The sequence below is a fragment of the Macaca thibetana genome, chromosome 2 (assembly GCF_024542745.1).
Source record: "Macaca thibetana thibetana isolate TM-01 chromosome 2, ASM2454274v1, whole genome shotgun sequence".
NCBI lineage: Eukaryota > Metazoa > Chordata > Mammalia > Primates > Cercopithecidae > Macaca > Macaca thibetana.
In genome coordinates this window covers 717,145-741,875 of record NC_065579.1, presented here as the reverse complement: position 1 = coordinate 741,875, position 24,731 = coordinate 717,145, and the positions used below count along the sequence as shown (strand labels likewise).

Below are 24,731 nucleotides of genomic sequence, written 5' to 3'. Positions count from 1 at the left end.
TGCAAGCCAGTGAGAGAACCCAGAAGTCAACCCTGCTCACACCTTGTCTCAGACTTCTAACCTCCAGAATTGTGAGAAAATACATTTGTACTGTTTCAGCTGCCCACTGTGTGGTATTTCAGCTCTAGCAAACCAATACGCTGTGTCCTTTCTTGGTGTTTTAAGATTCGTTTCTTTCACCACTTCCTATTTAGAGAACTTCCATGACTCACTCTTTTAGATTACATCTGCTGCTACAGACTCTTAGTTTTCATTCATCTGAGAATGTGTTGATCTCCTCTTGATTCCTGAAGGACATTTTGCTGGAGATATATACAATTCTGGGTGAACAGTCTTTTCTTTTAGTGTTTGAAAGATGTTGGGCCAGGCATAGTGTAATTGCAACACTTTGGGAGGCTGAGATGAGCAGATCACTTGAGCCCAGGAGTTCAAGACCAGCCTAGGCAATATGGCAAAACCCCATCTCTACAAAAAATTAGCTGGGCACGGTGGCACATGCCTGTAGTCTCAGCTACCTGGAAGGCTGAGGTGGGAGGATCACCTGAGCCCAGGAGATCAGAGCAGCAGTGAGCCATGATCGTGCCATTGTACTCCAATCTGGGTGACAGAGTGAGACTGTCTCAAAAAAAAAGGATGATATTGTGCCACTTCTTTCTGGCTTCCATGGTTTCTGATATGAAATCTACTATCACTTCAATTGTTTCTCTCTTACAGCTTTCAAGATTTTTTTTTTCTTGGCCGGGCACGGTGGCTCATGCCTGTTATCCCAGCACTTTGGGAGGCTAAGGCAGGAGGATCACTTGAGGCCAGGAGTTCAGGACCAGCCTGGACAACATAGTGAGACCTCTTCTCTACAAAAAATACAAAAATTAGCCAGGAGTGGTGGCGTGTGCCTGTAGTCCCAGCTACTCAGGAGGCTGAGGTGGGAGGATCTCTCGAGCCTGAGAGGTAGAGGTTGCAGTGAGCCGTGATGGTGCCACTGCACTCCAGCTGGGGTAACAGAGGGAGACCCTGTCTGGGGAAAAAAAAAAAAAATTTTTTTCTCTGTCTTCAGTTTTCAGAAGTTTGACTAGAATGTGTCTTGTGGATGTCTTTGGGTTTATCCTCTTTGGGGTTTGCTTAGCTTCTTGAATCTATAGGTTCATGACTCTTGCCAGACTTGGGAAGCTGTGTCTTCAGCTCACTTTTCAGCCCTGAGAAACGCTGAAGTGTTCGCGCTGACCTCCTGCTCTTTTTCCAGGATTCTGATGACATGAGTGTTAGATTGTTGTTGCAGTCCCATAGTCCTTGCTCTGTTCAGGTTTTTTTTTTTTTTTTTTTCCAGTCTGTTTTCTCTCTGTTGTTGAGGCTGGGTAATTTCTGTTCGGCCTCGCGGCTCCCGGATTCCTTCCTCTCTGCCCTCCACTCTGCTGTGGAGCCATCCATTGAGCTTTTTCTGTCTGTTTCCCCTTCATATCTTCTTTCTTGAGACCTTCTGTTTTTTTGTTGTTGTTGAGGCTTTCTGGTTTTCATTTATTACGAGAGTTTGTAATTGCTCTCTGAAGCATTCTTAGGATGGTCTAGCATCTCTGTCATCTTAGTGTTGGCATTTATTGTTTTTTATTCAGTTTGAGATCTTCCTGGTGCTTAGTATTATAAATGTTTTCAGTTGTGCATTTTGGGGATTATAAGAGTCATTACAGTCTGGCAAGGATGGAAATTTAGGCTCCCCACGTAACCTTTGAGTGGGGTGAGGCTTCTCAAAGGTTGCATGGGAAGCCTGTTTTTTTCCAGTTTTTTTCTGACATATTTGGGTGGAATAGAGTAGTTATTATCTAAAAGTTTTCTGTCTTGCTAAGCTACCCTTTCCTAGTGCTTTATTATTATTTTGTTATTTTTATTTTTTGAGATGGAGTTTCACTCACAGGTGGAGTTCAGCAGCATGATCTCGGCTCACTGCAACCTCCGCCTCCTGGATTCAAGGGATTCTCCTACCTCAGCCTCCTGAGGAGCTGAGATTATAGGTGGCCACCACCATGCCCAGCTAATTTTTGTATTTATTTTAGAAACGGGGCTTTCACCATGTTGGCCAGGCTGGTCTCCAACTCCTGACCTCAGGTGATTCACCAGCCTCTGCCTCTCAAAATGCTGGGATTACAGGCATGAACTACCATGCCTGGCTATTTTATTTTTAAACTTGGAGAGGTCAACTCCAAGTCTGGGATACATGTGGCAAAAAGAAAACCCAGGGAATTCATTGCTGTTGTTCCTTGAGTCCTGAGGTCCCTAGCCATCTTCTCTCAACCTTATGTCTGTTTTATTTATATTACCTAGGGTTTTTAGTTATAAATTAAAATTTTACATAATTTTAGAGATTTTAAAGGTACATGTCACTAACAAGAGGCAGATTACATTTCTTTTCTACTTTGAGTATACACATTCAATTTTTTAAATTATTGTGGTAAAATATACAGAAAAAATAGGAAAAGTCACTAATTGGCATTTAAAGTTACTATTTTGATAAAATGAAAGTTAACGGTTTTTAAAAGTAAACTAAAGTCAGGTAAAAAGAAATAAGACTTTTGAATGAAAAGCATTAGAAAAACTATGTTTTGTGATCTCCCTGGGTTACATAATTAGTATTAATAGTTAAAATGATTTTTATTGCATTATCTCAATAAAATTTTCATGGGAGTGGTAAGGTGGTTGAAAACGAAAAGGAAATACCTAAGCAGAGAGTGTTTTTTAAATGTGACAAATGTGAGTAGAAAGTCTGAAGAGTGTGACACACTCTGGTGACTCGTCGCAGGGTCTTCAGTTACTGGGCTGCTGCTTGTGTTCTTCAGTCTGTGGGACGCACCACGGACAGTGTCACTGGGATTTGTTAAATAGCTATCAAATCGTATTTTAAATTATTACTTTTATATAAATCTTTAGGAACTTGACTTTTTGAAAATTACTTTTTAGTTTATTTCATATTGATTGTGTTATTGTAGAAATTTTCGTAGTTTGCATTTACCATTTCTTTATATGTTAAAGGATATTATTCCTATACTATTCTTTACAATTTTACCTTGCTCAGTGTTGAAAATCTCTTATGCAGATTATTTGTCATCATCTCTGGCCATTTTCACATTCATAGTAGTGTCTGTTCTCACAGAAAATGATTGTCCTGTACATGTGGGTTTTGCGTAATGGGCTCATAGTAGTGTCTGTTCTCATAGAAAATGAGCGTACTGTATATGTGGGTTTTGCACAATGGGCTGATTGGGTAAAGATGACGTCACTTTGTGGGATTGCCTGAAGGAGTTACTAGAAGAACATAAGACTTTTGACTGCTAGCATTTCTTAATAAATGCCATACTGTTGAAAACATTAATTTGTGTTTGGACTGAAGTGAACTGTGGTTTTCCTGGCTTAGTTACTGAGATTTAAAGAAATAAGTCCTAATGTCATAATTACATAGCCAAATAGAATGAAATATTAAGCATTTTTCTCCCTGGCAGAGAGAAATGGGGTTAAGAAGGAAAGAAGTTACTAACTGCCAGTCTCCGTTACACAGTTGTGAGACTAATTTTTGAGATTTGAAGTTCAGGAATACTTTGGAATTTTGTTTCTGTAATTTCTGTATTCTTCATTTTATTGCTGAGACATAAGATATGGTTATTAGAAAAATCCATAATTTTAGAGATTTTTAAGGTACATGTCACTAAGAAGAGGCAGATTACATTTCTTTTCTACTTTGAATACTACATATTTGATTTTTTAAATTGTGGTAAAATATGCCATTTTACCCATTTTTAAGCATCTGTTCAGTGGTATTAAGAGCCTTCATACTGTTGTGCGGCTATCACCAACTAAATCCACTTCTAGAACTTTTTTCATTATCCCAGACTGCAACTCTGTATGCATTAAACACTCACTCTTCATTCCTTCCTGGTAATCATTCTGCTTTATGTCTTTATGAATTGGGCTGTTCTAGGGACTTCATATAAATGGAATCATATTTGTCCTTTGATGTCTGGCATATTTCACTTACCATAATGTTTGCAAACTTCATGTTGTAGCATGTCAAAGAATTTTATTCCTTTTTGAATGCAGAATAATATTCCATTGTGTGAGTATAACACATTTATGGAAATATCTGTTCACCCCTTGGTAGACATTTGTTTTGTTTCCACCTTTTGACAGTTGTGAATAATGCTGATGTAAATATCGGCCTACAAATATCTCTTCAAGTCCCTGCTTTCAGTTCTTTTTTTTTTTTTTTTTTTTTTGAGGTAGAGTCTTGCTCTGTCGCCCAGTCGCCCAAGCTGGAGTGTAGGTGCCATCTCGGCTCACTGCAACCAAGCTGGATCATATGGTAGCTCTGTTTTTAGTTTTCTGAGAAGCCTTCAAACAGACTCCTGGGTTCAAGTGATTCTCCTGTCTCAGACTCCCAAGTAGCTGAGATTATAGGCACATGGCCACCATGCCTGGCTAATTTTTGTGTCTTTTGTGGAGACAGGGTTTTGCCATGTTGGCCAGGCTAGTCTCACACTCCTGACCTCAAGTGATCCACACACCTCGGCCTGTCAAAGTGCTGGGATTACAGGCGCAAGCCACCGCACCCAACCAGTTCTTTTCATTATATACCCAGAAGTAGAATTGTTGGATTATATGGATCATAAATGTAATTCTATGTTTAATTTTTTGAGGAACTGCCATATTCTTTTCCACAGTGGCTGTACCATTTTACTTTCCAGCTAGCAAAGCACAAAGGTTCTGATTTCTCCACATTCTTACCAACACCTGTTGTTTTTTTCCTTTTTTAATAATAGTTGTCTGAATGGGTATGAAGTGGTATCTTACTGTAGTTCTTAAAATTTCTGTGAGTGCATCATGGCTGCATGTATTTATGGGGTCTGTGAGATACTCTGACAGAGCCATACAATGTGGAATAGTCACATCAGGTTAAACGGGGTATCCATCACCCCAAGCACTGATGTCTGTGAGATACTCTGATAGAGCCGTACAATGTGGAATAGTCACATCAGGTTAAACGGGGTATCCATCACCCCAAGCATTGATGTCTGTGAGATACTCTGATAGAGCCGTACAATGTGGAATAGTCACATCAGGTTAAACGGGGTATCCATCACCCCAAGCATTGATGTCTGTGAGATACTCTGATAGAGCCGTACAATGTGGAATAATCACATCAGGGTAAACGGGGTATCCATCACCCCAAGCATTGATGCTGTGTTACACTCCAATCATACTCTTTGAGTTATTTCAAAATGTACAATAAATGATCATTGACTGTAGTCATTCCCGACAGTGACTTTATGATTTTAAAAAAAGAGAAAACGTGGTAAGCAAATGAATCTCACAGTAATTAATTAAATCAGACTGGGTATCGATAGAGAGATGGTTTGTCATATTCCTTTGTCCTCTGCATTTTCTGAAAGTTTGTAGCTGATCCAGATGCTTAATCAGACTCAGGTTCTGTTCCTTTGGCAAGACCACAGGTAATGTTCTGTTCTTCTAATGGGAGGCGTATAATTTCTTTCTTTTTTTTTTTTTCTTTTTTGAGATAGAAGCTCGCTCTGTTGCCCAGGCTGGAGTGTGGTGGCTCTATCTCTGCTCACTGCAACCTCTGCCTCCCAGGTTCAAGTGATTCTCCTGCCTCAGCTTCCCAAGTAGCTGGGATTACAGGTGTGTGCCACCATGCCCAGCTAATTTTTGTGTTTTTAGTAGAGATGGGGTTTCACCATGTTGGGCAGGCTGGTCTCAAATTCCTGACCTCAAGTAATCCACCTGCCTTGGCCTCCCAAAGTGCTGGGATTCCAGGCATGAGCCACCGCACCTGGCCTGAGGCATGTAATTTCTGATTGTCTTTTGTAAAGATAACAGCCGTTGATGTTTAATTCTAGATCCATTAATTCATAGGGGTTTCACAATTGTGATATTCTATCATTCTTTTTTATTCATAGCTAGAATACTTTTATAGTGAGATGCTCCCATTCATCTATTGTTTACTCAATGATACCTTTGTATAGGGAAGGCAGGATAAATGTTTGATTTTTTTTTCTGTTAATTTCCTCAAATGTTTGATTTTTACTTCAGTTGTATTAGTTTGTTTTCATGCTGCTGATAAAGACATACCTGAAACTGGGAACAAAAGGAGGTTTAATTGGACTTACAGTTCCACATGGCTGGGAGGCCTCAGAATCATGGCGGGAGGTGAAAGGTACTTACTTACACGGCAGTGGCAAGAGAAAATGAGGAGGGAGCAAAAGTGGAAATCCCTGATAAACCCATAAGATCTCGTGAGACTTACTATCATGAGAATAACACGGGAGAAACCGACCTCCATGATTCAGTTACCGCTCCACTGAGTCCCTCCCACTGCATGTGCGAATTCTGGGGAATACAATTCAAGTGGAGACTTGGATGGGGACACAGCCAAACCATATCACCAGTTTACAAGATACTGTATTAGTTCTCTGTCATCTTTTTCAGGTGTGTGTCATGAACTCATGTAGTTTAATATATGTGATGAATTTCAGTCTATTGCAGTCATCTTTGTCAAAGCTCAGATTGCTTCATCTTTGGCCGTTGGGAGCAAAGATGCTTCCTGAGTCCTTTTGACCTGACCTTGATCATCTTTGGTAAATAAAGGGACAGTATTTTTTGTTTTGCTTTTCAAAAACCTCAGCATATTTTCTGTGCCTTTTGGAAGGTGGATTTTAGAGATCTATTTGTTTTAGGATATTTGGAACTGATTGATACGATCTTTGATATAATTTGTAAGCAGATATATGCCTTAGAGGTTGTGTTACTTTTAAAGAATAATAGTTTCATTTTTTAGTTTATGTGGAAAATCAAAACATTTCAATAAAATAAGTTCCAAGGACTGATTTTAAACCTAATTTAATTTTTCTTTTAGACCTGTCACGAAATCGCCTTTCAGAAATTCCTATAGAAGCATGTCACTTTGTTTCTCTGGAAAATCTCAACTTGTACCAAAATTGTATTCGGTATATTCCAGAGGCAATTTTAAACCTACAAGCTCTAACGTTTTTAAATATTAGGTAAGATGTTGTTTTCTATTTTAAATTTTTGGTTTTATGTGGTCTTTTCAATTTTCCCCTCTCTTTCCCTAAAATATTTACCTCTATATATGCTATCTCTTCGTGTCAGCAGTTTCTATATGTACTCTTGGATATATTAACAGTATTTCCATGTCCCTCCAGTTTCTCGGTTTGTCTTTGGCTTTGCAGTACAGATGCTCCCTGACTTACAGTGGGGTTACATCGCAGTAAACCCGTCTAAGTTGAAAATGCATTTCCCACGTAATCCATCAAACGTTATAGCCTAGCCTAGCCTACTTTAAATGTGCTCAAAACACTTACAGTAGGCTACAGTTGGGCAAAATCATCTAACACGAGGCCTATTTTATAATAAAGTATTGAATAGCTCATACAATTTACTAGATAGTGTAATAAAGTATGGTTTCTACTGAATGTATTGCTTTCCCACCATCATGAAGCCGAAAAATTGTAAGTCAGCTGTTGTTAGTTGGGAATGCCTGTAATTAACAAACCTTACTAGCCATTTGCCAAATGAGCTTGCTTGTAGCAGTCTTGTAGCAGTGCTTCTCCAATTACATTTTCTAATTAGCTTCATTAAATAAGAATAATAGATCTGAAATTACTTTGTTTCTTGTGACCATGTATTTTTGCATGTTAAGTTCTGAATGTATGAATGCATTTATTAAACTAGTCTACTCCACTTTCACATCTTAAAATGACTCTTTTGTTGTTTGACAACAAATATTTGCAAATGTTCATTGAAGATAATGTGCAAATGTGGAAAAATATAAAGGAAATTCATCAAAATGTATTTGAATTTTATAAGTGATCTTTTCCTTCTGTTTTTCCAGGTTTTTTTTTTTTTTTTTTTTTTTTTTTTGAGACAGAGTCTCGCTCTGTCCTCCAGGCTGGAGTGCAGTGGCCGGATCTCAGCTCACTGCAAGCTCCGCCTCCCGGGTTCACGCCATGCTCCTGCCTCAGCCTCCTGAGTAGCTGGAACTACAGGCGCCCGCCACCTCGCCCGGCTAGTTTTTTGTATTTTTTAGTAGAGACGGGGTTTCACTGTGTTAGCCAGGATGGTCTCGATCTCCTGACCTCGTGATCCACCTGTCTCGGCCTCCCGAGGTGCTGGGATTACAGACTTGAGCCACTGTGCCCGGCCTTTCCAGGTTTTTAGTCAAATTTTTAAATGAGTTTTCCCCTTATGAAACATTATTTAAAACTATTTTTGTATGTAATTATTGTACAGTTTATATACTGTTGAAAATACATTTTCCTCTGGGATCTTTAGTTTCTTCCAGTTTTTTACCATGATAAAAATAATATTAGCAGAGAATTTTGTATGTAAATGTTTACTTTTCTCTTTCCATAAGATAGATGTCTGGGAGTGGAATTGTTACTGGATTAAAAAGTGTTAAAGGCTTGGCCGGGCGTGGTGGCTCAAGTCTGTAATCCCAGCACTTTGGGAGGCCGAGACGGGTGGATCACAAGGTCAGGAGATCGAGACCATCCTGGTGAAACATGGTGAAACCCCGTCTCTACTAAAAAATACAAAAAAAAAAAAAAACCAGCCGGGTGTGGTGGCGGGCGCCTATAGTCCCAGCTACTTGGGAGGCTGAGGCAGGAGAATGGCGTAAACCCGGGAGGCGGAGCTTGCAGTGAGCTGAGATCCGGCCACTGCACTCCAGCCTGGGTGACAGAGCGAGACTCCGTCTCAAAAAAAAAAGGTGTTAAAGGCTTATGATCTCAGTAAAAGATCTTACAAATGGGGAGGCAATTGGTCCTAAGGAATGAGGTTGAATTTACATACGTAAAAATCTACTTTATTTTAATCTTGATAGATGTGGGGTTTTTTTTGTATTTTTGTTTTTTCTTTTTGTTTTGAGACAGGGATTTGCTCTTGTTGCCCAGGCTGGAGTGCAGTGGTGCGATCTTGGCTCACCACAATCTCCATCTCCCGGGTTCAAGCCATTCTCCTGCGTCAGCCTCTTGAGTAGCTGGGATTACAGGTGCCCGCCACCACACCCGGCTAATTTTGTATTTTTAGTAGAGAGAGGGTTTCACCATGTTGGCCAGGCTGGTCTCAAACTCCCAACCTCAGGTGATCCACCTGCCTTGGCCTCCCAAAGTGCTGGGATTACAGACGTGAGCCCCCACGCCCGGCTAATTTTGTATTTTTAGTAGAGACAGCATTTTGCCATGTTGGCCAGGCTGGTCTCGAACTCCCGATCTCAGGTGATCCACCTGCCTTGGCTTCCCAAAGTGCTGGGATTACAGGCGTGAGCCACTGCGCCCGGCCGATAGATGTGTTTTATTATTGTACTTTTAGTTCTGGTTTGCATGTTTTTGTATAAATAAAAATTCTTTACCTGTAACTTGGTATGATCTGTGAAATCACAACTTACTGCCATATTTTCACCATTTATGTGCATTTGATTATAATATTGTAATGATGAGGGAAACAGATTACAAGTTTTATTTAGAAGTCTTCTTCAGGCTGGGCGGTGGCTCATGCCTGTAATCCCAGCACTTTGGGAGGCCAAGACGGGTGGATCATGAGGTCAGGAGATCGGGACCATCCTGACTAACACGGTGAAACCCCGTCTCTAGTAAAAATACAAAAAAAGTTAGCCGGGCGAGGTGGCGGCGCCTATAGTCCCAGCTACTCGGGAGGCTGAGGCAGGAGAATGGCGGGAACCCGGGAGGCAGAGGTTGCAGTGAGCCGAGATCGCGCCACTGCACTCCAGCCTGGGTGACAGAGCGAGACTCTGTCTCAAAAAAAAAAAAAGAAAGAAAGAAAGAAAGAAATCTTCAGAAGGAAGGAGGATGGTATTATCCACCTTTTAAAAAATATGTTCCTGCATAAATTTTACTGTAATAAAACAGTACTATGTTTATGTTTATGTAGTACTTCATTGTTCACCAAGGAGTTTTCTTGTGCAGGAGCTCTGTAAGATAGGTGGGGAGATACGAAGATCTTCAGTTTACAGATGAGAAATCTCTGTGAGATGCAGATTAAGTTCAACACTGTGCCTGTAACCATAAAGCGACCACCAGTAAAACGAAGGCTAGAACTCCAGTTCCCTGTTTGTTTCTTGCAGGACTCATATTTGTTATTTTACTGAGTATAGAGTGAGAAAGAGGGGAAATTTTTCTTCAGTGGTGGACTCTGATTCTTCTTTCTGCTTATCCATTTAGTCGGAACCAACTGTCAACATTGCCGGTACACTTGTGTAATTTGCCGTTGAAAGTCTTAATTGCTAGTAATAATAAATTGGTGTCACTTCCAGAAGAAATTGGACACCTCAGACATTTGATGGAACTTGTAAGTTAATATTTTTGATTGTCCAGTGTGTGTGTGTGTGTGTGTGTGTGTGTGTGTGTGTGCATGTGTGTATGAAACCTTGGAGAGAGAGATGTCTACAAAGTCGTACCATAGTCTCTTATATGGCCAAGATTTATTATTGAGATACGTTTTTGACTTATTTTCCAGTGTTGGTAATGAGTCATGTACTGAATTCTCAGTACTCAAGTGGTTGGCACACGGAACTAAGAACTGAAAGTACAAGCCTAATCAGCCCACACAGATGGGAAAAAGGCATTAGAATTATGTTCTAACCAATATTAGATGATTTCTGTGTCATTAAATTTTTGAGATATGTTAATATAATTGAATTTTTCAAAATAAATGTATTTGTATCATCAATATTCTGATTTTTTATTAGCTCCTATAGGGGAATGGCACTACAAAGGTTAGGTTTATTTTTTGCCTTACATTATATCTTTAGAACTTATCTCCCACTTTATAAACTAAAATATACTTCATTGCTATGTGTTTTTGTTTTGTTTTTTTGGAGACGGAGTCTCACTCTGTGGCCCAGGCTGGAGTGCAGTGGCGCAATCTTGGCTCATTGGGATCTTGGCTCCGCCTCCTGGGTTCAAGGGATTCTCCTGCCTCAGCCTCCCGAGTAGCTGGGACTAGAGGCGCCCGCCACCACCCCTGGCTAATTTTTTGTATTTTTAGTAGAGACAGGGTTTCACCGTGGTAGCCAGGATGGTCTCAATCTCCTGACCTTGTGATCCGCCCGCCTCGGCCTCCCAAAGTGCTGGGATTACAGGCGTGAGCCACCATGCCCGGCCCTATTGCCGTGTATTTTCTAAGACACTTAATTGAACTCCTTCACCTAATCACTTCTTGAGTATTTACCTTCTGAGCATGGGAATAACAATTTTCTCATTTAATCACCATGATAATGAATTGATTACTAAAATTATTTTCATTTTATAACTGAGGAAGCTAGCACTCAAAATTGGTTAAATAATTTGCCTAAGGTTATATAACAGAAGTAGTATTTGAAACCAGACTACCTTAAGTCATTCTGAAGTGGTCAAATACAATTACATCCATTAGGATTAGGGGTATGTTTTCATGTAGGTTTATTAACAAAGATGGAAGATGGTTATCATAAATTAATACGTATGTAATATAGGTGAATCACTTTTTTCAGTTAGATTGTGAATATAAGAGGTTACTTGTGAAAATCCACAAATATATTAAAACTAGAGTCTACATTCTAGACCACTATTTTTGGAGCCAGTTAGACCTAGGACATAAAGATCAGAATGTATGTTTATCAGCATCTCTTCAGAACTTGGGTTAAAAACATGAACTAGAAGTAAACTATACTCTAATTCAAATTCTTATTTTCAAATCATTTAAACATTTTGTTTCTACTTTTTCAGTCCTAAATACTTAAAAGATAGAGATGTGTTACAGAAGCTTTTAGTTTTCTACAAAAGAGGTTAATTGATATCCTCAGTCATATAAGGAACTTGTGGCAGAATAAGAATTAGTGTCCTGACCGGGCGCAGTGGCTCACGCGTGTAATCTTAGCACTTTGGGAGGCCAAGGCAGGCAAATCACCTGAGGTCAGGAGTTCAAGACCAGCCTGGTCAACATGGTGAAACCCCATCTATACTAAAAATACAAAAATTAGCCAGGCATGGTGGCACCTGTTATCCCAGCAACTTGGGAGGCTGAGGCAGGAGGATCGCTTGAACCCGGGAGGCAGAGTTGCAGTGAGCTGAGATCACACCACTGTACTCCAGCCTGGGCGACAGAGTGAGACTCCGTCTCAAAAACAAGAAAAAATTCATGAATGAGTGTCCCTAAAGCTCTCCATTCCCATCTGATGGTCTTTCAGCAACATCCTTGTTGGCTCACTATTTTTTTCCTCTTCAGTAAGTGAAAGCAAACTGCTGTTTTCTACATACATATTTTCTGAGAGATTATATATTGCTGTTACCTTTTGGCTCAATCTCAATTTTTATATCCCTTCAACTTTTTTTTTTTTCTAGCTAGGATTTGAACCTATATCCTTTCAACTTCTTTTAGAACCCTTTTAATGCCTAGAGCATTGGACTAAGAAGTCTAGCTTCTGGCCAGGCACAGTGGCTCTTGCCTGTAATCATAGCACTTTGGGAGGCCGAGGCACGTGGATCACCTGACGTCAGGAGTTTCAGACCAGCCTGGTCAACATGGTGAAACCCCATCTCTACTAAAATTTTAAAAATTAGCCGGGCATGGTGGTGGGTGCCTGTAATCCCAGCTACTTGGGAGGCTGAGGCAGGAGAGTTGCTGGAACCCAAGAGGCAGAGCTTGCAGTGAGCCGAGATCAAGCCACTGCACCTCCAGCCTGGGCGGCAGAGCGAGACTCCATCTCAAAAAAAAAAAAAAGTCTAGCTTCTGATTCTACTTCAATTATTAATTGGTAGGAAAAGTAAAACTAGTCTTTTCTCTAAGCATATTTTAAGAATATTAAAAAACGTTTGAAGCTCATTGAAAAATTTAGCAAGTGGTCTTTTTTTATTCTTCTTTCTTTTTTAAAAAAAGAAAATAGAGGTGAGTCCTTACCATGTTGCCCAGGCTGGTCTGAAACTCCTGGGCTCATGCGAAATACCCGCCTCAGCTTCCCAAGGTGCTGGGAGTAGGCGTGAGCACCACACTCGGCAGCAGGCGGCCTTTTCTGAATAGTAAATGTGTGATTTCTTTCAGTCGTATTGGCACAGTTTTAAGTGTTAATGTGGCAGCTTCCCTCTGTTCACATAATGATGTGTTTGCAAATTACCTTGGCTAACCTCAGATTTACGGTATTCTGAATTTATTAATCTTGGAGCCTGTAGGTAGTCACTTGTCAGAACTGTTGAATTAAGCTATTAAGATACCAGAAGGTCTCCCAAACATACCTAATTTTATAGACAGTTTAAAGCAGACAAGTGTAATGTTAGGACAATCTTTATTTTGTATCTTTTCAAAATAGGATGTGAGCTGCAATGAAATTCAAACTATACCTTCCCAAATTGGTAACCTGGAGGCCTTGAGAGACCTTAATGTAAGAAGAAATCACCTAGTACATTTGCCTGAAGGTAAGAAACTATGAAATGATGATTATTATTATTTTAAGCTCTCTCAGACTAATCAAGACAAAAATGTATAAGGGTTATATCCAGGCTGGGCGCTGTGACTCATGCCTGTAATCTCAACACTTTCAGAGGCAGAGGAGGGAAGATTGCTTGAACCCAGGAATTCCAGACCAGCCTGGGCAACACAGAGAGTCTGTCTCTACAAAAAATTAACAAATTAGCCCCATGGGCTGGCATACTCTTGTAGTCCCAGCTACTCAGGAAGCTGAGGTGGGAGGAGTCCCTGAGCCCAGGAGGCCAAGGCTGCGGTGAGCTATGGTGGCGTCACTGCTCTCTAGCCTGAGCACCAGAAAGAGACCCTGTTTAAAAAAAGGGGAGAGAGAGAGTGTATGTGTGTGTGTGTGTGTGTGTGTGTGTGTGTGTGTGTGTGAGACAGTGTGTTACCTCCAGTGTTTGAAATCTAATGGTTTATTTAATAGTGTTATCTGTTCCACTGTGGATTTTAAAAGCCTCTTCAATGAAAAGGTTTGATAACTCTTGACCTTTGATTTTATTTTTAGATATTGTCAACCAATGTAATCAATAACTCAGGGTAGGGTCACTGGAAATTTCAGTAAGCATGACTGTTTGGGGGAAATGTAACATGTTTGGATAAGGAGATAGTATGTAGTATAATGAAAAACATTCCCGCAGTTAGCACTCACTTAAAAATGGACTCTGACCTGAACTGAACTTTACCCGTCCCTGGAGATGTTCAAACAGAGGCTGATGAACCATGTAGAGGTGATGTGTAGAGTGAATGGTAAATGGGGTGAGACTGCGCTGAGAGGCAGGTTATCTTACTTAGGCTGACTACAAGCCATGTCATTCAAATACATGTTTGAATGAAGAAAATGATTAAACATAAGTCTAATTTATCAATCTTTCACAAATTAATAAACACAATGCTAGAAAGGAAGATGAAAATGAGAGCTGTTATTTTTTTTATTTTATTTTTTTTTTGAGACGGAGTCTCGCTCTGTCGCCCAGGCTGGAGTGCAGTGGCCAGATCTCAGCTCACTGCAAGCTCCGCCTCCCGGGTTCCCGCCATTCTCCTGCCTCAGCCTCCCGAGTAGCTGGGACCACAGGCGCCGCCACCTCGCCCGGCTAATTTTTTGTGTTTTTAGTAGAGACGGGGTTTCGCCGTGTTAGCCAGGATGGTCTCGATCTCCTGACCTTGTGATCCGCCCGTCTCGGCCTCCCAAAGTGCTGGGATTACAGGCTTGAGCCACCGCGCCCGGCCGAGAGCTGTTATTTTATGAGATCCAGAATATATATTTCTTCTACATGTTTCTGCTCATCACCCAGCAGTAAGAGTCATCAGCTCATTGCAAGTCTTGTCTCTGCTGTGCTCTCGTTTACTTTCCCCTGCACTGTTCTCTAGATTAATTTGAATCGTATACAGAAATTTATTGTAAAATACCAATGAGTCTTCTCAAGGTGTTTTCATGACAGTGATTTTCTAGGTGCTTTGACAAAATATGACTACAGTGTACAATTAATATTTTGTTTGTTTTGAGACAGGGTCTCACTCCCAATACCCAGGCTAGAGTGCAGTGGCATGAACGTGGCCCGTGCAGCCTCGACTTCCCAGGTTTAGGCGATCGTCTCACCTCAGCCTCCCAGGTTGCTTAGGCTGCGGGCACTCGCCACCATGCCCAGCTAATGTTTGTATTTCTAGCAGTGACGGGTTTTGCCATTGTGCCCGGGCTGGTCTCAAACTCCTGGGGTCAGGAGATCCACTTGCCTCAGTCTCTCAGAGTGCTGGGATTACAGGTGTGAGCCACTGCGCCTGGCCACAATACATGTTGAATTAACTAATGATGTTTTCACTTTCCCTGTAGAATTCAAATATTTATACCAATTTGATCCAGCATAATATTTAGTTCTAAAGTACTAGTGGAGCTTTGACATTTTGGATTCCAAGTAAATGTGTAAGAACGTGACCTTTTCAGTCACTTTTATATACTTTACTGCAACCAAAATCTCGCATGTCTTTCATCTCACTTGGCTTGTCCGGGAACCTTCCCACCTTTTATCCTCAGGGCCTTATTTTCTCCTGGGTCTGTTTGCTACCAACTCAGGAATGTAAATGAAGGTTAGCAAAACCAAAATCATGACCTCTAGGACCTTATAACCCCAAATTTCTCTCTAGGGTTACCTCTGTACTCAGGCCTCACCTACTATGATTGGTCTTCAAATACTTACTCCTATAATAATATTTATTTAGTGTGAAATCAATTAATGAAAATATTGGGGTTTCAATCAAAATGAAAATTGAGAATTTCAGATGACAATGGAAGCTTAATAGTTTTATCAGCTAATTTATTTCTGTATCTTATTTTGATTGTAGACTGCTGACAAAATGGTTTATCACACAAATAGTTGCAATTTTTTTAACAGTTTATTTTATAATCTCAGCACATATAGTTGAACTGAGTTGGCAGGTGAAGCTTTATTCCAACAGCTACATTCATTCGTGTGGAAGTTTAATTTCTAACACTGCAATTTGGTAGATATCATTTATCTTTTGTTATGTTGCCATTTTGATTTAAAGTTAATTTTAACTTTTACCAAATAATACATTACATCATTCAAAAAATATTTAAGAATATTGAGTCTTTTTTTTTTTTTTTTTTTTTTTTTTTTTGAGACAGAGTCTCACTTTGTCACCTAGGCTGGAGTGCAGTGGCACCATCTTGGCTCACTGCACTTCTGCCTCCCGGGTTCAAGTGATTCTCCTGCCTCAGCCTCCGGAGTAGCTGGGATTACAGGCACATGCCACCACGCCCAGCTAACTTTTGTATTTTTAATAGAGACAGGGTTTTGCCATGTTGCCCAGGATAGTCTTGATCTCCTGACCTTATGATCCGCGTGCCTCCGCCTCCCAAAGTGCTGGGATTACAGGCGTGAGCCACCGCGTCCAGCCAAGAATCTTAAATAGTATTGTTCCCCTGCCTCAAACTTCCCAGCACACCAATTTCAATGTCCAAAAGTATGTATCTTCATTAAACTCCTTTGACTCTTTTTTTTTTTTTTTTTGAGATAGGGTCTCACTCTGTTGCCCAGGCTGGAGTGCATGGCGTGATCGTAGCTCACTGTAGCCTCGAACTCCCTGGGCTGAAGCCAACCTCCCATCTGAGCCTTCCAAGTAGCTGGGACCGCAGACATGTGCCATCACACCCAGAAGTTTTTGTATTGTTTTGTAGAGACAAGGGTCTCACCATGTTGCCCTGGCTGGTCTCCTGGGCTCAAGCAGTCCTCCTACCTCAGCCTCCCAAAGTGCTGATTACAGGCATGAGCCACAGTGTCCAGACTGCTGACATATTTCTAATTGATACATTTTTATAGCTATTGCTGGTTTGGGCAACTTTGACACTTATGTCAGCTTCCTATTGTGATAGATGAGGATTTAGTTTCCTTACACTATCACATACCGTGCCTTTACTGCCTTCCTCCCATCTTCCCAGTGTAGTTTTAGCACAACTTTTGATTAAATGTTATTCAGTGTTCACATTACTATAATTATGTAAACATTGTTCCCTGCCAATTCAAGTGATGTACTCTGATTTTATTTCTTTTCTTGTACATGTTTTTTTTTTTTTAGAGGTAATAGTTTCTTATCTTTTTATATGCTTATTTTTGTGTGTGTGTATTGCTAATTCCGCCCTCTTTTTCCAACAGTCTTCCTTGTCAAACCAGTGAGATTCTCTATCCCTTTTTTCCGTGCACTTCTGCCTCACTGAGCCCTTTTTTCCTCTTCTGATACGGACTGGCTGTTCTCTAGTATTGCTGCCCAGCTTTTTTTTCTTTTCTTTGAGACGGAGTCTCGCTCTGTCACCCAGGCTGGAGTGCAGTGACACGATCTCGGCTCACTGTAACTTCCGCCTCCCAGGTTCTAGCGACTCTCTGCCTTAGCCTCCCGAGTAGCTGGGATTACAGGTGCCCGCCACCACGCCTGGCTAACTTTTGTATTTTTAGTGGAGACAGGGTTTTCAGCATCTTGGCCAGGCTAGTCTTGAACTCCTGACCTTGTGATTCACCCGCCTCGGCCTCCCAAAGTGCTGGGATTACAGGCGTGAGCCACTGTGCCCGGCCTGCTGCCCAGCTTGCTTTCTTCTGTGTTAAATACTCTGATTCCTAGACTGGATCGTCCTCAGTTTACTCCCTGTTTTGCTGGAGGACATCTCCTAGTAGTTTCCCAAGAACATGTCATAGGAGAACATATTTTTGAGATTTCACTTGAAAAGAAATGTCTATTCTATGTCCCCCCTTGATTAATAATTGCTATAAATCTAGGTTGAAAACTTTTCTTTCAAGACTTTTAAGTCTTTTTTCACTCTCCGCTTTCAGTGTTTAAAATTAATGGTTGAAAATCTGATGCCATTCATTCTTAATCCCAGTCCTCTGTGACCAGCTTTCGCTCTCGGGAGGATTTCACGATGGTCCCTGTGTATCTGCTGCTCTGGAGTCGTATGTGAATGTGCCGTAGTATGAGCTGTTTTAATTCAATGTACTGGATACTTGGTGGGCCCCTTTCCAAACCAGAGATCCGTATCTTCCATTGTGGGAAATTGTTTTACATCTTTTTTTTTTTTTTTTTTTGATAACTTTCTTTATTCTGGTTTCTCTGTCCCCTTTTCGAATTATTTTGAATTGGATGTTATTAGACCTCTTTGTTGATCCTCTTTGATGATTTTTCTTATCTTTTTTATTATTCATTTCTTTGTCATTTTGTGTTATCTTATGGTAAAATAGTTCCAACCATCATGAATTTTTAATTGCTACCATTATATTTTTTCATTTCTACAAACTCATTATTCTGTGATTTTTAAAAAACATTCGTTTTATGTTTCAGTGATTAAGGACCTTCTCTTTCTGAAACTAAAGATAGTTTAGCTTTTCAAAATTTTCTTCTGCTTTCTATAAAATACCTGTTTCTTCTGAGTTCCTTTTTTTGGTTAGTTGGTTGGTTTTGATGTTGGAGATGTCTAAATGTCTGTGGATCATATACTATCTTTATATAGCTGAATAGAAGTTCTGAGTATACTGGGCAGAAATTGTATAATGGTCATTAAGCAGCAAGCTGTGCATTTTATTAGAAGAAATTCTGTATCATTATATAAAAGCCTTATATATGGGACTGTGAGGTTTACCAGAGAAAGAAGCTCCATTTCTTCTATGTTATTGTGTATATTCTTAACTGTGGCCATTCCTGGGGATGAAGTAGGATAGGGTGGGGTGGGAAGGTGCTGAGGTCTTAATGTTAAGTGCGTAGACTTTGACTTAACTCCTCCATTTTCAGCTGGCAACTCCTCCTGACTTTCCATTGTGCCTGGGATCCCTGAGTTCAGAGCATTTTTGGTTCAATTGCACTGGAAAAGAACTTGCTGACTGCTGGGAACATTGGAGAAGGATAGTGCCCCAGCTGCGTTAGTGGGGGCTGTGGACTCAGGCATTTAACTGTTCTTTATATAGAGTGTTATCTAATCCTTTTGTTATCCTCACCTTCTTGTGGTATCAGGGCCTCCAGCTTCTGAGACTTTCTGTAGTTCTGAGCGGGTCAAAGCTGCTTGCTTTTTATTAGTCATCCTATCTATAGGCAACTAGATCTCATTTTTACCACTTGTCACATTTTTACCACTTTGCTACCAGTTAATCACTAAAAGAGAATGGGAGTAAGTATCTGTGTTAAAATCACATTTAACTAGAAGCTTTTGTAAAAATTCTTTAGTTGTAAAACATCATTAATTGTTCATTTCCATTTTACCTTCATGCAGAGCTGGCAGAGTTGCCTTTGATACGGTTAGACTTCTCATGCAATAAAATTACCACAATCCCTGTTTGTTATCGGAACCTCAGGCACCTACAGATGATCACCCTAGATAACAATCCACTACAGTCACCTCCTGCACAGGTAAACCATAGTGGAAGCGTCAGGTAAACCATAGTGGAAGCATCAGGTAAACCATAGTGGAAGCGTCAGGTAAACCATAGAGGAAGCGTCAGGTAAACCATAGAGGAAGCGTCAGGTAAACCATAGTGGAAGCGTCAGGTAAACCATAGAGGAAACGTCAGGTAAACCATAGTGGAAGCATGGTATGGACTTTTTTTTGGACAAAGGATGAAATTTAAAATTTTCTGTACATTTATCATTCTGTTAGAAAATAATTTCTTTTAAAATAAATTCACATGCATATGTATTTTTGAGAAGCCTTGAATTAATGGATTGGAAGATAATGTTTCCAGAAGTGTTTTTCCTTTCTCTAAATTGGTATTTGTTTTTAAATTGAAGAATTCTTCCCTACATTTTTTTCTAATAAAATTTTAATTTCTTAATATTTTTCTTGTAAAATTTGAGTGTAGACACTATAAATGCTAGAGACAGGCCAGGCGTGGTGGCTCACGCGTGTAATCCCAGCACTTTGGGAGGCCAAGGCGGGTGGATCACAAGATCAGGAGATCGAGATCATCCTGGCCAACATGGTGAAACTCCGTTTCTACTAAAAATACAAAAATTAGCCGGGTGTGGTGGTGGGCGCCTGTGGTCCCAGCTACTCAGGAGGCTGAGGCAGGAGAGTCGCTTGAACCCAGGAAGCGGAGGCTGCAGTGAGCCGAGATCGCACTACTGCACTCCAGACTGGGCGACAGGGCGAGACAAATAAAAATACTCAGCTTTCAGAGCTAAAAACTATCAGTACATTTCTTTTTCTGATCATTGTTATTACAACCTTCCTAATTCTAAAAGTCACAAATACCTAGTTTAGACATTTTAGTCGTTTATCAGTGACTGAAATGAAGCTATACAGTAATAATTATAAGGTAGCTTTACTTGTAGATGCTGGACATCCTACAACCTATAAATGTTTGCCAACTCATTATTTTCTCTTAGCTCTTTTTTTTTTTATTGAGACAGAGTCTTGCTGTCGCCCAGGCTGGAGTGCAGTGGCACGATCTCGGCTCACTGGAATCTGCGCCTCCCGGGTTTATGCCATTCTCCTGCCTCAGCCTCCCAAGTAGCTGGGACTACAGGCGCCCGCCACCACGCCCGGCTAATTTTTTGTGTATTTTAGTAGAGACGGAGTTTCACTGTGTTAGCCAGGATGGTCTCCATCTCCTGACCTTGTGATCTTCCCATCTCGGCCTCCCAAAGTGCTGGGATTACAGGCGTGAACCACCACGCCCAAGCCCCTTAGCTCTTTTTAACTCTGCAATTTATTGACGATTTTGTACAAGCATATGCTTCTGTCTCTTTTTTTTTTTTTTTTTGAGATGAAGTTTCGCTCTTGTCGCCCAGGCTGGAGTGCAATGGCGTGATCTCGGCTCACTGCAGCCTCCACCTCCTGGGTTCTAATGATTCTCCTGCTTCAGCCTCCCGAGTATCTGGGATTACAGTCCCCCGCCACCACACCTAGCTAATTTTTTGTATTTTTAGTAGAGACGGGGTTTCACCATGTTGATCAGGCTTGTTTGAACTCCTGACCTCGGGTGATCCACCCGCCTCAGCCTCCCAAAGTGCTAGGATTACAGGCGTGAGCCACTGCACCTGGCCACATGTGCTACTCTTTATGGCAACTATAAAACTTTATGAGTAAACTTCCTAACAATAGAAGGGTCTTATAAGCCTCAGGACTTTGTGTTTTGACTTCTGGAACAAGTAGCAACAGAAAAACATGTAACAGAAATATCTGTAATATTTCATGATGTCCTGCTCTTCTTTCTCAAAGCAAAATCAAAAACATAATTGTATGTGATTGTTGGATTCCTAAAAGTAAAAGTTGCTTCACGTAATCTAGTGGGGAGAAATGCTTTAAATCTCTGACTATGCAAACTAATCAGTGTGATAAGTTTACTTGGTATTTGAACAGTATAATCAAAAATTATTTATTTTATATATTACTGAAATTTATTAGTGACTAGAAAATGAAAACTTATATTTACCAGTTAAACACCTAAAATAACACTTAACCAAATAATATAATTTGTTATAAGAATATTCGTTTTTTAATATTACTGTATGTACTTGATAGAAATGCCTCCTGTTCCCAATGTACGTTACATAAAATGTTGATATGATAAAAAGGAGCATACTTCAGATGAGTAATAATTTGTCTACATTTATGTTACTTTATTTAGATATGTATAAAAGGCAAAGTCCACATATTTAAATACCTGAACATACAAGCTTGTAAGATTGCTCCAGATCTGCCAGATTATGATAGGAGACCATTGGGTTTTGGCTCCTGGTAAGTATATTCTGTACCTTTGCCTATCATATTTTTTGCACAGGGAATCAAATAAAATGGATACTTTAATTTGCCTGAATGTTTGACTAAAGGGAAATAACCTGTTTTAACACTGTTATCCTCAGAATGCTTGTATTGTAGTGTTGATTACTTACATCTGGCAAAGTCTAGTTCTAAGGGTTTCTCAACTTTGGGACTATTGACATTTTATATCAGATAATTCTTTGTTGTGATGGGCTGTCATGTACATTGTAAGACATTTAGCAGTGTCCTTGGCATCTACCCATCAGATGCCAGTAGTACCCTCCCAAGGTGACAAACAAAAATGTCTCCAAATGTCACCTTGAGGCTTCCAGTTGAAAACTACTGGTCTGAGTGACTTGAACACTAACTTTAGCTCTGCTGCTGAAATAACTAGCTGAAGGCAAGTCATTCATACTTTTTGGGTTTCATTTTTCCTACAAGGAGGGAAGAGTTGGATTTGTTGACCATTAACATCACTTCAGTATCTTTTAAGTCTATGAGTCCCTCAGCTACATAATATATGACTTATAAGTCTGAGTCCCTCAGCTACATGACATATGACTTACAAGTCTGAGTCCCTCAGCTACATAACATGACTTATAAGTCTGAGTCCCTCAGCTACATAACATGACTTATAAGTCTGAGTCCCTCAGCTACATAACGTGACTTATAAGTCTTTGAGTCCCTCAGCTACATGACATATGACTTACAAGTCTATGAGTCCCTCAGCTACATAACATGACATAAGTCTGAGTCCCTCAGCTACATAACGTGACTTATAAGTCTTTGAGTCCCTCAGCTACATGACATATGACTTATAAGTCTATGAGTCCCTCAGCTACATAACATGACTTATAAGTCTGAGTCCCTCAGCTACATAACATGACTTATAAGTCTATGAGTCCCTCAGCTACATGACATATGACTTATAAGTCTATGAGTCCCTCAGCTACATAATATATGACTTATAAGTCTGAGTCCTTCAGCTACATGACATGTAAGTCTATGAGTCCCTCAGCTACATAACATGACTTATAAGTCTGAGTCCCTCAGCTACATAACATGACTTATAAGGTCATCTGCTTGGCAGTCCCAACCGTATGGAACAATCTCTTCTGTTTGTAACAAGGTCTTACTGTGTTGCCCAGCCTGGTCTCTCAAACTCCTGAGCTCAAGCATTCCTCCCACCTCGGCCTCCTGAGTATAGAGCAGTCTTAAGTAGCAAGAATTAAATTCTTGGGCCTTTAAACAAGCAGGATAGATGTTTCAGTGAAAGTGAAATAATGTTTATGGACTTTACTCCAAAGAGAACCCCTCAGGCCTTCTCTTGGAACCTCTCAAATTTTGCTTAAAAGCACAGTCCCAGTAAACTCGCCTCATTGGGTGAACAAGAATTGCAGAGGTGTGATTGTTTTGAAGCTGGATAATAATGAGTACATGAGGTCTCATACTATTCTGTTTGCTTTGTTTCTATTTGGAATTTTTCATATTAAAAAATTAAAAGAAAGCCCATTTAGTTCTAATAGTTAAGTGACTGCTTGTTTTTTTGGAAAACTGATCTGTTTAATTTCAAATGTTAATTGTTAAAATAACAAACTTTGCAGTAACAAAGTCTCTTTTTGGCAGCCATGAAGAACTGTACTCAAGTCGCCCGTATGGAGCCCTTGATTCAGGCTTCAATAGCGTGGACAGTGGTGATAAGAGATGGTCAGGGAATGAAGTAAGTGTTTTTTATAATCTGTGTGTTATAACACCTGATTAAGAGAAAATAAAATGATGAAAATGAAAAGTGCCTTAACCGGATTCAATTTCTCACTACATAAAATACAGAAAAGTCAAGGTGGGGGTAAGATTCCCACATTCTACAGTTGGAACTGGTGTTCTGCTTCCTTACCGGCTTTCCATCACGCGGATTTCCACCTGTCTGTTTCCTCATTGCCTCATGGAAGTAGTTTCATATCATAGAAAGGCAAACAGGAGCTGAGCCAGTGGAAATTGAAGCCTAAAATGTGAAGGGTGGGGTGTTCTTGAGCAGAGGCGAGAGACGGCGAGAGAACAAGTGGGACTTCAGGCCGATGGGTAGAGATGAGGACCTTAGTGAAGAGTATTCATGTGCTCAGGAACAACCTCCTAGCTAATTCTGTCGTTTTCCTGGTTTTTAAATTATTTGTATTATGTTTTCTGCTCTTAAAAATTAGTGTGTCCACAGAGAAGGTCTACAGAAGAAAAAAAGTAAAAAAATAAAAATTACTAATGTGAATATTTTAGCGATGCATTAAGTTATTAAATAAACTTTTGTTAGCAAGATTGATAACCTATTTATAACATTGTTTTATGGTGAATCAAAAGCAAATTAATTTTAGACCACATCCCATTTGTAATTTGGAATTGTGTTTGTATGTCTTGGTGGGTGGGTTCATAAATGTGGCTGTATCGATACAGATATATACGTAGATATTTTAAATCTATATGTATAGATTTGTGGAGTCATGAATCTTTTTTTTTTTTTGAGACGGAGTCTCGCTCTTTCACCCAGGCTGGAGTGCAGTGGCACGCCCATGGCTCAAGCAGTCCCCCCACATAAACCTCCTGAGTAGCTGGGACTACAGGCTTATGCCACCACGCCCGGCTAATTAATTTTTTTTAAATTTAGAGACGGGGTCTCCCTGTATTGCCCAGGCTAGTCTCAAACTCCTGGGCTTATCGTTCCCACCTTGGTCTCCCAAAGTGTTGGGATTATAGGCATCGCCACCACTCCAGGCCAGGATTTTATCTTTTTGAGATAGGATCTCGCTTTGTTCGCACAGGCTGGAGTGCGGTGGTGGAATCCTATCTCATTGCAGCCTCGAAGTCCTGGGCTGAAGCAATGCTCTCGTCTCAACACCCAAGTATTAGGATTAGAGGCATGCGTGAGCGCACCCAGCTGATTTACTCCTGGCCTCGA

The 24,731-nt window shown here is 40.3% G+C and overlaps 1 protein-coding gene across 32 annotated transcripts in view; it reads left to right on the top strand.

Moving 5' to 3' along the window:
- The window catches only part of LRCH3 (leucine rich repeats and calponin homology domain containing 3), a 105,716-nt gene that overhangs the window by 24,047 nt on the left and 56,938 nt on the right, over positions 1-24,731 (top strand). For 29 of the 32 annotated variants that reach the window (XR_007723258.1, XR_007723257.1, XM_050779035.1 and 26 more), the window contains 6 exons: positions 6,911-7,055; positions 10,254-10,380; positions 13,376-13,481; positions 19,298-19,434; positions 21,654-21,763; positions 23,414-23,507. Coding sequence is in view for 30 of the 32 variants with exons in the window: in XM_050779035.1 (XP_050634992.1) it covers positions 6,911-7,055; positions 10,254-10,380; positions 13,376-13,481; positions 19,298-19,434; positions 21,654-21,763; positions 23,414-23,507 (719 nt within the window). In the remaining 2 variants the exon portion in view is untranslated. Of the gene's footprint in view, positions 1-2,949; positions 4,932-4,965; positions 6,633-6,910; positions 7,056-10,253; positions 10,381-13,375; positions 13,482-19,297; positions 19,435-21,653; positions 21,764-23,413; positions 23,508-24,731 lie in introns of those variants that run through there. The other 3 variants (XM_050779058.1, XM_050779056.1, XM_050779053.1) reach the window with 3 other exon arrangements.